General features: G+C 29.8%; 1 protein-coding gene across 1 annotated transcript in view; it reads left to right on the forward strand.

Annotated features, from left to right (window-relative positions):
* The window catches only part of LOC117176034 (rho GTPase-activating protein 39), a 69,360-nt gene that overhangs the window by 43,478 nt on the left and 12,183 nt on the right, over positions 1-13,699 (forward strand). Inside the window, exons 6-7 of the mRNA XM_033366008.1 lie at positions 7,319-8,443; positions 12,420-13,276. Of these exons, the coding sequence (XP_033221899.1) occupies positions 7,319-8,443; positions 12,420-13,276 (1,982 nt within the window). The remainder of the gene's footprint in view (positions 1-7,318; positions 8,444-12,419; positions 13,277-13,699) is intronic.

The following is a 13,699-nucleotide window of genomic DNA, read 5'->3' on the forward strand; positions in this document are numbered from 1 at the left end:
ATATTGATTAAAACACTATTTTATCAATTGCTACAATTCGGGAATTTTCTACTTTGTATCTTTTATAATTGGACAGCATTCGGCCTGGAATTTTATTATTCGGGAATTTTTAAGTTCAATAACATTGTAAACTGTCTAGAATTTTATTATTCTGGAAGTTCTGAAAAAACTTCAAAAATAATTTGAATAATATTTATATTATTTGTATTTTAAACTTTATACCATATAACTTACGTAAATATTTCAAGTAGGCTGTATCAATTATAATATTTTACAGTTTATTTTAAAATATATTTGATGGAACATGATATATTTTATGAATGCGCCAATGAAATTCTGTTCGTCTAATTTTTCTTGTGAATGCGAAACGTAATCTAGCTTAGAACTGCCGGCTTAATATCTAAAAACCGAAAGAACCATTTTCCTGCCACTTGGAATTATCATTACATTTTTATAAAAATGTTAGAATATATAATAATTAAGAAATTGAAAAATACATACGAGAGCTTGATTAGACGAATAGTATAAAAAATCCATAGAAATTGCAGACCACAAAAATAAAAATAAATACTAAATAATATGAAAGAACTATATATAGATATTGCACTAAAAGTTTTATCAGTTTGAATACAAATATAATATTATAGAGTAAAAAAATTATAACTTATAAAAGAATATAAATTAGAAGAAATAATTTTAAAATTAGGTGAAAATATATGAAACTGAAATAAAAAATATTCATGGCCTTTTATCTTTGGCATTTAATAAAGATAACCATGTTTTGCAAAGTTATAAATGTAACAAATTTTTTAATTGGGAATTTACTTTCAATTTAAATGGTTCGCCGGACGCGCCGCCTATATTTATCGCGGGTAACTAAGCCCGCACCGCATCTACGTTTATAATATCTTTGCTCAGAGGTTCTCATAATTATCTATCAATGTGACTGCGAAACTGATGATAAAGAGGTTAGGCCACGGTCTGTTGTCAATTCAGACTATTTTTATTTGATAGCTTTATTTTTTAAGGATTATGTGTTAAAAAAAGTTATCCTTTTGTAATGTTTGGTTAAACAGTCAGTATTATGTTGAAGGAAAACAGTAAGTGCAATTATTAGCACATTTTAAAATCTTACATATTTACAAAATGTTCAGTAAACATGACTACATTTAAGTACTTTTTCAATGAATTCTTTCTACATACCATAAATATATCTATTTTTGGCAGATTTTCTCTATTAGTTTTTACAAAACCCTTTTTTGACATTTTTTTAAACAATACTTTGCGACTTCTATTTTCGATGCGCACATAACCAAAACAAAACATCGACACAAAAAAAGATATTTAAGAATCACTGACACGTGAGCTGTGATTGGTGGAAAATCCGACCCCTTTGACGTCAAAGGGGCCTTCCAATCGACATCATGATAAAAAATTCATATTTCAACATTAGATTAAAAATAGTAAACAATATGTAAAACATATTTTATGGGCGTTTTTATAATTAGAATTTTATGCACTATAAGATCCATTTATTGGAAAAATTATACCTGACTTTGGAAACAACCCTATTTGTTTTTCGTTGTTTGAAAATTGATCTTTTTATTTAAAAATTAAACTCTTGTGTTTGGAAAAAAGGAAAAAAGCGTGTACACCAAATTTCAGAGATTTCATAAAAATGTCATAAAGATTTTTAAAAAATATAAGAATTCCAATGATTTCAAAAAGGCTACAGTACACCAAATTTTCAAACATTTCAAAGATGTTAAACTATTTCAAAAGGTTTCAACAAATTAAAAAACATTTCTTAAAAATACCAAAAAAGTTCACAAAGATTTACAAGGTTTCAAGGATTTTAAAGATTTCAAATATATTACAAAAGTGTATAAAGATTCCAGAATATTTGACAAAAATTTCAAGATTGCATAAAGGTTTGAACTTACTTCAAGAGATTTCAATGAATTTACAAAGATTTCAAATTAAATGGGTCATTTTTTAGATCTTTACCAAACGGTTATTTCGGATAAACTTGACTTCTGGACCTGGAAAACCTGCAACAGACCTTGAATTTCATTCCTAAGAATCGCTGGACACCCTGTAGAAAGATGAAAAAAAAACAGTTTGAAAGATTATTAAATTTCGTGTCGATTAAGTCCTTTTTAAATTATATTAAAAAAAGAGACGCAAATTTTTAATACGATTTTTTTTAGTGAACTGACATTTCTGGCCGCTACTTTAACACTAAAATATATTAAAAAATCTGTTTTGTTTTGATAGGTATGTTACTACTCTTAGGTTTTTCGACCACGAAAAATCACGAAGCGTTGAAGTGGTTTATCTAAATATTAAAAAAATAACTTTTAACAGATTTTAATATTTCTAGAATATATGATCGTTAATTGAATAGATCGTTAAAAAAAATAATGTACCAAAACGACTTAGTGTTTGTGGACACACTAAGTTGTTAGCTTTTAACAATTTGTTAATTTTATTAACTCGGAGTTTACAATTTTTTGTAAAGAGGTTAGAAGCTATATAAATTCTGAATAAAATGAACCTAGGGTAAATTTATTTCGTTCAGTTTTTAATAACCTGTTGCAAAAATAGTGAAAACTATTAAGTTTTATATTTTCCTGAATTATAAAAATCTCAAATTATAATTATTTTTCAATTTTCTTGGGCTCCTATTAAAAGTAAAGTTCTAAAGAATCGCAGCAACTTATCAGAACAATTGTTCTTTTTTTGCACTGTGCAAGAAGTGGAAGTTAGAATAAAAAAGTTTAACATCATTTATTTGTATGAAAAGAAACCACGAAAAGAAATATTTATTTTTTGGTGATATGAAGAATAGAAAATTTATTTTCTAAAAGCTGCAAAATAAATTTCGTGTAAAATAAATATTAATTCATCGAAATAGCACGAAAAATGGGATGATATACAAATTGGTAATGATTGGGAATTTTGTAAACCCTGAAATAAACTTTAATTTTGTGTTGACAGTACTAAATATTATTTTGAAATTTTTGTAAAATTGATCGCGAGACCACGACAACGTCAGTATCAATCTTAATACCCCCCCCCCCCTATTTATCCGTTATATTGCGCAAAATAGTATTTACTTTCCACATCATTTTCTTCACAGCTTTTACGAAATAAACTTTATGTTCTCTATGCCATAATTAAATAAATAATCATTGTTTTTCGTGGCTTATAACCTTTTTGAAAGATTAAAAAGTAATGTCCTTGTGTGCGACATATCAATGACAGGATAAATTAATATTCAAGTGAATGTTAAACATTAAAATAAACTGTTAAAATAAACTTTTGCGCTTTTATCAGTTTGTAAATAATTAGATAACTAAATGGCCGATAGAAAGCCGGGAAATTCGGAAGAAATCAAGGAATTCAGAGAATTCGGAAGAATTTAATGAATTTTAAAGAATTCAATGAATTTTGAAGAATTCAATGAATGTGAAGGAATTCAATTAATTTGTACAATTCATTAAATCAGACAATTCAAGCAATTCAGAAGGTGTCAAGCAAGACTTCCGAGTGAGGTTTTTTTAACATGGAGAACTCTTATTTGATAAAAGCGACAACAGCGCACAGTGGGCTGAATCGAGAATTTACTATTCAAAATCACCTACAACCTGCAATTCTTTACCGATTTTCATTTTTTTTTCAGAAGTGATCAGCAATAATTGCGCAAGAGCGTCTATGGATTAGATTTCAATTTTTATCATTATATATTTTTTCTATTAATAAACAAAGAGCGAAAAGGGGACATTTTTTAATTATTATTTTTTATCTTTAAATGAATAACTTAATTGATCCCATTCTGAATGAAAATTTATGTCGGTGTATCTAATGAACATGAATAATTAGCAAGAAATTGAATCTAATTTTTATAAACAAACTAGCTGACCTGGCCACGCGTTGCTGTGGCTTAGTTATAATACGTTGAATTTATATTATAATAAACTTGGCACCATCTGTTGGCTGCTTACCCAACCTAGATAACGTGACATGTTGAAGTGTCAGTCAACAAACTAACTTACACTGCCATCTGTTAGAAACTTATGGAGTATACAAATAAAAACATTTAATTTGTTATTTAAAAATATGGAGGTAATTAAACGAGATAAAAAGTATCCTATCTTTTAAGTTGGACCAAATTACACACAGTATACAAAATTTCATCAAGATCGGTTAAATAGTTTCGGAGTTTAGTGGTGACAAACATCGTGACACGGGGTTTATATATATATATATATATATATATATATATATATATATAAGAAGAAGAAGAAGATTAAGATTATATTAACAAAATGTGAAAACCATGGGAATTTTGCTTCCAAAGTATATTTGTAAGTTAAAATTGCTTAATTCTATCTACACGATCATATTTCATCATTAACATTTGTTGTCTGGTTTAAGTTTCTCATCTTATAAACAAATTATGTAAACAAACGCATAGTTTAGGCATTTATTGGCAGAAAGTAATTGTTTTTTCTTTCTTAGTACCTTTAAATTATAATTATGAAAATATTGAGTGATAAAGATGGGTCATTCGATATTATTTGTTTATTTAATAAGCAAATTTTATAAACAAATGCATAGTTTGGTCGTTTACAGACAGAAAGTAATAGTTTTTCTTTCTAATCGTCTTAAAATTACATAATTGGTAATGTTTAGTGACAAAAAAAAAAGAGATAGAAAGTGATCGTTTTGCTTTCTGATCGTCTTTAAATAATTATAGTGGTGATGCTTAGTGCTGCAGTCTTGTTATTCGATATTGTTTGTTTACTTTATAAACAAATTAAGTAAACAAATGCATAGTTTAGACATTTAATGACAGAGAAGAATCGGGTTTCTCTCTTAGTACCTTTAATTATTTGTTTATTTAATAAACAAATGCTATAAACAAATGCATATTTTGGTCACTTATAGACAGGATGTAATTGTTTTTCATTCTAGTCGTCTTCAAATTATATAAGTGATAATTTTTAATGGTGATGAGTTCTCGTTGGATATTATTTGTTTATCATATAAATAAATATGATAAATAAATGGATATTTTTCTCATTTATGGACATAAACTTAACGTTTTTTTTTCTGTATCGCCTTCAAATTATATTACTAGTGATGTTTAGTGATGAGGATTTGTTATTTGAGATTATTCATTTATTTATTTTGTAAACAAATGCATAGCTCAACCATTTGTAGACAAAAATTCATCTTTTTTTACTACTGCCATCAGATGATATCACTGTAAATGTTTTGTAGTGTTTACGAAGAACTAGCTTCTAAGTTGATGATCAAATATGATCGTGTATATAAAATTAAGCAATTTCAACTTACAAATATACTTTGCAAGCAAAATTCCCATGATGTTGACATTTTGTTAATATAATTTTTTTATCACAATTACATTTAATTTCTTGCTAATTATTTATGTTCTTTAGATACATCGACATAAATTTTCATCGAGAATGGGATAAATTAAGTTACTCATTTAAAGATAAAAAATAATAATTAAAAAATGTCCCCTTTTCGCTCTTTGTTTATTAATATAAAAAAATATAGTAATACAAATTTTTAAATCTAATCCATAGACGCTCTTGTGCAACTATTGCAGATCACTTCTAAAAAAATTGAAAATCGGTGAAGAATTGTAGGCTGTAAGTGATTTTAAATGGTAAATTCCCGATTCAGTCCACTGTGCGCTTATTGTCGCTTTTATCAAATAAGAGTTCTCCATGTTAAAAGAACCTCACTCGGAAGTCTTGCTTGACACCTTCTGAGTTCCTCTGAATTCCAGAATCATCCGGAATCACAGTGTTCCCTGAATTGCTTGAATTATCTGAATTAATGAATTGTCCAAATTAATTGAATATGGTTGTTTCCAAAGTCAGATATCATTTTTCCAATAAATTGATCTTATAGTTTCTAAAATTCTAATTTTAAAAACGCCCATAAAGTATTTTTTACTATTTTTAATTTAATGTTGAAATATGAATTTTTTATCACTATGTCGATTGGAGGGCCCCTTTGACGACAAAGGGGTCCGATTTTTCACCAATCACAGCTCATGTGTCAATGATTCTCAAATATATTTTTCTGTGCCGGTGTTTTAATTTTGTTATGTGCATATCGAAAATAGAATTCGCAAAATGTTGTTTAAAAAATGTCAAAGGGGGGTTTCGTAAAAGCCAATAGCGGAAATCTACCGAAAATAGATATATTTATGATATGTATAAAGAATTCATTGACAAAGTACTTAAATGTACTCTTAATCCAAATATTACAACAGCATAACTTTTTCTCACATATAAACCTTAACAAATAAAGCTATCAAATCAAAATAGAATTGACAGCAGACCGTGACCTAACCTCTTTATCATGAGTTTCGTTAGTTTTCATGGTTATCATTAAAGCCACATCGTCACATTTATAGATAATTATGAGAACCTCTGAGTCAGGTGACACCCACGTGACACCAATTTGAATAAGTGTTTTACCGCCTTCAATTTTAAATAATTTTTTCCTGTGGAACGACTTAACAGAAAAAAAGTTATAACTCACCTTTGGTTCGGATTAAAATTATGGATTAAAAAATTCTTTTATCTAAAATTGCGAAACAACCCTATTCCTTCACATTTATTGAATTCTTTAAAATTTATTAAATTCTTCCTAATTCTCTGAATTCCTTGAATTCTTCTGAATTTCCCGGCTTTCTACCGGCCATTCAGTTATTTAATTATTTTCAAACTGATAAAAGCACAATAATTTATTTTAATGTCTAACATTCACTTTAATATTAATTTATCGTAACCCAATTCAACAAAATAATGCATTTTATGTTCATTTTCAAAACATTGTATACTTTCCATAAGCAGTCAAAAAGTATGCATATATATTCGTTATAAAAAAAGACAATAATGACAATCCCTTACCGCAACTAATCTAATCCATAGACGCTCTTGCGCAACTATTGCTGATAATTTCTCAAAAAAATTGAACATGGGCGAAGAATTGTAAGCTGTACGTGATTTTGAATAGTAAATTCCCGATTCAGCCCACTGTGAAGCGCCACTAACTTGGAACTGTTGTGTTGCGGTTTGGGATTTCGATACATTATTAATAAAGAAGCATACGAAAGCAGGAATTCTAACGAATTACATTTTTGAAGCAACTTGCTTTAGATCTGCGTGAACAGACTGACGTTTTCTTTTTCATTTTTCCCAACTTGAGATTTATTATTTAATATAATATATAATATATAATATATCATATATAATATTGTAATTTGCAGGTAGAGAAAGTAGTAGAAGCTCTTATGGACCCGAGCCAAGTACATCACCATATCGAGAAACAGTTATGGAATGTAGAGGTTTTAGACAGGAAATGCCGCCATATCGTCCACCAGAATTTCAACAATGTTACAGTCACAAAGCCCAGGCCGACAAGTACGGTTCACTTATTGAGACAAGTAGTCGCTTCAGAGATCGAGAGCGAGAATCGCTTCACCGGGAGAGAGTGAACTCCTTCGACAAATCAAACAGCTCGTCATTTTATCCAAGTGCTGCTCTTTCGCGAAATATAAGTAAACCCGATACTACCGGCAGTATTGGCAGGAGACATCATGGATGTTCTGCCTCTCTCTCAGAAGCGAATGTCCGAGAAATGTACGGTTCAATTTCCACAGAGAGAAATGAGCCGTCCAAAAGCCTGGCGAGAGGTGCAACTGTTTTGGGAAATGTATTAAAGCAGAGAAGTTTGGAGGTTTCGGAGAGAGAGAGGGATTATAGGAGAACCGCAGCGTGCAATAATTTATTAGATTCTAGTGTTCAACAACCTTTAGCTCGTAGTTACAGCTTCGTCCAGCAGCAGAAGCAACAACAAAAATTGCAACAGCAGCAACAGCAGCAGCAACTGCAGCAACAGCAGAGTAGACGTCACGAGAAGGATGATGATTCAATGCACGAACGTTATTTAGTTGAACAAAGTCATGATCAAGCTCGTCAGCGACTGTGCAGTAATACGAGCAGCAGCAATAGCAGTCACAGTAGTAGCAATAGTGCGGTCGAAGATGAGATAGAAGTTCCGATAGATCCTGATAATGGGAAGAAGAAAAGGAGCAATGGAAATCCAAGTCCTCCACCTTCGCCCTACTATGGAAACCTTCTCCTTGATGCTGATCACTTGTTGCCTCTTCAACATTACATTTTACAACAAGCAAAGCTTTCGGGTTGTTACAAATTCGGAGATCCTTTATTAACAGAAGAAGGTGACGACTCGCTGGATGAGGAAGGTGGTAGGGGCAGCGAACTTCGAGAGAGAGCAGATGACGATTCAGACGATCAATTTGCAGATGACGAAGCTGCTAGCAACCAAGGAGATTCGTCGAGTCAAGAGTATCTTGAAGATCATTACGCAGGTTTGTTTACTTTGCCAACTTTTTTTTTTTTTGTGAAAATTTGAGGACTCGGATTCGCGCCAATCTCAGGATTTTTTCTTTTTTTTTCTTAGTTTCCCCTTTTTTCTGGCAATTCCCCTTTTTCCATCATTCTCAACAAATTTCTCTCATTTTTCCTTTTCTCTTTAGATATACGTTATTTGAAAACACAGTATTTGAATTACGCGGAAAATTCTTTGAAATTAGAAAGTGTAGTCATTATTGAATAATAATTAAAGCAATTATAATACGTAAATACATTATTTATGAATAAATAAGGTACACGTTTCAAGTGCATGTTGAAAATATGAACACTGTAGACAGAAGTTGTTATTCAATATAAAATTGGATCAGTTACGAAAGATGTAGTACTTTTTAAATAAGTATTAGAAAGGGAATACCTTTTATTTGAAATGTACAAAATGTAAAAAAGTGAAAAAAATTTTAATCAGTAAAATTTAACGATTTAAAATTTAAAATATTTTGTATTGGTTCAAAAATTATGACGAATTTGTTATACTTACAGCATTTACTAGTGAACAATAATAAAAAATGACGAAATTTAAAAATAAATTGTTTGCTCAATAACCATTTTTTTGGAAAAGTACACAAATGTGTTTATTGGATTAAGTCATATGCGCACATTTACAAAAAGTTAAACATGTCGAACCTGAAATTTATTCAGCTTGAACCAAAGAAACATTTTATCATTTTGCTTTTTCTAACAAAAATAAACTTGTGATTTAGAATTTATAAGATTACATTTTTGTTGTTGCGATTTTGGAATGTTATAAACACTTCGAAAAAAATTTTTCCCATGAATACAGAAGATATTAACCGATTGAAACATTTTTTTCTTTACTTGTTTTGCATGTCGACCCATAAATTGTTACCCGTCAGCTCAAAACATTCAATTAATTTTGGCATTTTTACTTCGCTCTACTGAAGAGCTTAGTTTTAAAGTTACATTGAAAGTATTAATTACAGTAAAGAATAAATGACAAATCTTGGAAATAAATATTTATGAAAACAATGGTTAACATATCAAAATGGTGTATTTAACTCATTTTATTTTTTCTTGGTCTTTTTTGCTTCACTAGTATATCCCGTTTTAAAAAATAAATTCCTTAATGGTACTAATTACTGAAAAATCGTTGAAAATTATTAAAAATATAAAATTTCTTATAAAAAATTGTTCTTTTCGATATGTAAAAATAAATGTTTAATCTTTCCCCTATTTTCCCTATTTTTCTTGAGAAAATTACCCTATTTCCCCATTTTTTAGCTCCTGCGCTGTGATTCCTGCAATGTTGACAATATTTTGCACTCTTTTTAGTTATGTTACTACATTGACAGTAGTTTGAAAAAATTTAAGTCGAGAAAGTTTAACATCGATTAATTTCAAATTTAATTACAATCTTCTCACATTGTTTCCTATTTCTCGTCTTTCCCCTTTTTAAAGTATTCCTCTTTTTCCATTGCTTTAAAAAAACTTCCCCTTTTTCTCGTTTTTAGCTGAACTACGAAATAAAGTAACATAATCCACCAAGAAAGTGAAACTATTTTTGATTGAAAGTTTATTCTTTTTAGTTAAAAATTCTACTATATGGTTGAAAATTTAATTATTTTGTCGAAAATTCATTTTTATTGATTAACATTTTAACTGTTTTTATGAATGTTCTCCTTTTGGATAGAAAAGTCGTCCTTTTGGTTTGAAAATTCCTCTTTTATGGAGAAAAGTTATATTTTTTAAATTAACATGCATATTTTTTCATCTTTTTGACATGAAAATTCAACTATTTAGTTAAAAATGTATCTATTTTATTGAAAATTTGTCTCTTTTGATTGAAAGTTCTACGATCTGGTTAAAAATGCAACAGCTTGGTTTTTTGTCTTCAACTATTCCAGATGAATATTCATCATTTTAGTTGAAAATTCATAAATTTTTTTGAAATAGTAACTATTTTTTTAATTTGTTGTTTTTGTTTTGTTTAAAATTATTGTTCTTTAACTGAAAATGTATCTTTTATTTTAATTGAATATTCTATCATTTTAGTTAAAAATTCATTTAATTGGCTGAACATTAATTTTGTAAATTGATAATTTAACTATCCAATTTTTGGTTGACAATTTATTTTGTTTAGTAGAAAATTCGTCTTTTTTGTCAGAAATTATCTTCTTGGCTGAAAATGTACCTTTTTCGGTTCAAAATTCAATCATTCTAGTTGAAGATTCATATTTTTAGTTGAAAATTTATTCTTTTAGTTAAAAATTCAACTTTTCCGATGAAGATTCATAATTTAAATTGAAAATACAACATTTTGTAGTAACTATTTATTTGGAAATTAGTTTTTTATTGGTTAAAATTTTTTTTTTAACTGGAAAAATGTAGCTACTATGGCAATTGAATATTCTATGATTTTATTAAAAAATTTATCTTTTTGATTAAACATTAACTTTTTAAACTGATAAATACTTGCATTCAAGTTTTGGTTGACAATTGATCTTTTTTTGTTGTAAATTCGTTTTTTTTTTAAATTAATCTTTTTGGCTGAAAATTCATCGACTTGGTTAAAAATTTCATTATTTCAGTCGAAGATGTATAATTTCAGTTGATAATTCAACAATTTGGTTGAAAATTTGTCTTTTTTTAGTTGAAAACTCACGTATTTTGTTAAAAAATAGCACACTAGTTTAACAGTATTCACATTCCTTGCCCTATTTCCGATTTTCCCCTTTTCAAAGAATTCCTCTTTTTGCCCTGATTTCAAGTAACTTCGCCTTTTTCTTGATAATAGCTGAATTACGCATTAAATTAATAGAATGCACAAAGAAAATTAAACTATTTTTGGTTGAAAGTTTATTTTTTCTGGTTAAAGATTCAACAATCTGGTGGAAAATGTAATTATTTTGTCGAAAATTCATCTTTATTGATGAAAATTTTGACTGTCTTGTTAAATATTCCCCTTTCGGATAAAGAGATTTATCCTCTTGGATCTCAAATTCCTCTTTTATTATAGAAAAGTCCAATTTTTTGGTTTAAGATTAATCTTTTTTGTGTTTTTGAAATAAAGGTTCAACTATTTGGTAAAAAATTGATCTATTTTATCAAAAATTCGACTCCTTTGATTAAAGCTTCTGCTATTTCGTTTAAAATGCAACAGTTTGGTCTTTTAATCTGTTTCATTGGTAATTGAAATATCTGTCTAAAAATCAACTATTTTGTTGCAAATGCAACTGTTTGGTTCAAAATTATTATTATTTTAAATTCAACTATTTGGATGAAAATTCAGCTTTAAAAATCAAACTTTATTTCAATCGAGCTTTGGGTTTAAAATTCGACGATTTTATTGAAAGTGCAGTATATTTCGACTTGAAATCTTAGGAATTTGAAGTCATTCATAATGAATACAATATTGTATCTATAATCATTTTATTTTAAAAATGCATTCTCCTATTATTCCCCTATTTTCGTGAAAATCAAACCATTCCCCCTGTTTCGAGAGAAAATGTTCAAAATGAATATTCTTGAATTAAAAAAATAATGTAAAATCTAAACTTCTCTCGTTTCAAAATAATCCAAGCTGAAAAATTTAACAGTTCAGAAAGAAATGTTTTAAACTCACAGTCAAAATCTTGCAAACTAAATGAATATTGTTAAAAATTTGTTTTAACATTAAAGCATTATTTTGATTGTGCAAAGAATATTTGAATGCGAATGAAAAGTATGTACTGTATATTCCTAAGCAAATAAAGTTATTATTTAATTAATTCAGTGTCTGCTACTGTTTCTTTTTTCATTATCTTTAAAACTGTGATGTGACGTCTGTGGACTTTTTTTCGAAATTCCATGCGACCTTTTTAAATCCGTCCAGTCGATTTGAGCCCTGTCTCTAACTTGAGTCCGAGCCGTGAAATTGAGGATAAGAAAATCAAAGTAAAATTGGTACTCTTCTAGATCTGGCGAATTACGACACAGCAGGCCTAGCAACTTACTACAATACCGCAGATACCTTGACGAGGCCGCATGTGACTGCTCCTATCGCACCACCTCCACCTCCTCCAACGAACATCACTCAATCTGAAGCTCGTGACACCTTAACTCCAAGGCCAATTTCTCTTCCAAGTCCAGCTGTTATTTCCGGAAGAAATTTTGATACAACCGACTATGATGAAGCTAAAAGGGACGACAATACCAGTGGAGGTGACATTGAAAAATACGCCCAAGACAATCTCAATCTGAACTGCGGAAGACCCAAGGGACTTAGACTCTTGTTCCGGAAGAAGTTCAGTGTTCGTGACATTCTCAGTTGGTCGAAAGATCCAATACCGCAACCGATGCTGGTCGTCGTTGACGGGGAGAAGTTGTTGAAACGAGAAGCCTGCAATCTCTTTCGGTTGGTTCAGGTTTACATGGGTGATCGGAAAGCCAACGTTGGTATGACGCTGGACGGAGTCGCGATGGAAATCGTAAATACTGCCTTTTCGAAGCCACCATTGCGAGATGAACTTTATGTGCAGATTTGTCGTCAGACTACGGAGAATCCTCGGAAGGAAAGTTTGAGGCGAGGTTGGGAGTTGATGGCGGTGTGCCTCGCATTTGTTCCTCCTAGTGCCACTTTTGAGCCTTATTTGGAAGGTTATATGAATAGACATCGAGATCCTAACTTCCAATTTCCAGAGGTGGCCAAGTGGCCGATTCATGTGCAAGTTAGTCATTACGCGACTGTTGCTTGTCGACGTCTTCAGCGAATAGGAGCTCATGGGAAAAGACAACCACGAAAAGCAACTATTGAGGACATCGATCAAGCGAGAGTAAGTTTTTCAAATTATTTGATGAAAATAGCAGGGTGGCGGTCGCTGGACCGGGAAATGATAGTGAATTTATTTTTTGATCGGGAATTTTACAAATATTTAGACAAAAATCTGTCCAACTTTGATTTCAACTGTTTTTTCAATAATTAGTTCAATTGTTATCTGATTCAATTATCCTATCATTCATGTTAGAATGTGGAATTCGAAAATCTTTCACTTACAAATTTGCCATTGTGGATTTTAATTTTTAAATGTACATTTTTTATTTAAAGAATTTTAAAATGTAGTTTTAGTTGATCAAATTTAAATATAAATTATATATATTATATATGGGGCATTATTCCTCAACTGCCCCAACTCAAAAAGTCATGTTTTTCGATTGTCTCTAAATTCTGGGAATATGTTCGCCTACCCAACAGTAGT

The sequence above is a fragment of the Belonocnema kinseyi genome, chromosome 7 (assembly GCF_010883055.1).
Source record: "Belonocnema kinseyi isolate 2016_QV_RU_SX_M_011 chromosome 7, B_treatae_v1, whole genome shotgun sequence".
Lineage (NCBI taxonomy): Eukaryota > Metazoa > Arthropoda > Insecta > Hymenoptera > Cynipidae > Belonocnema > Belonocnema kinseyi.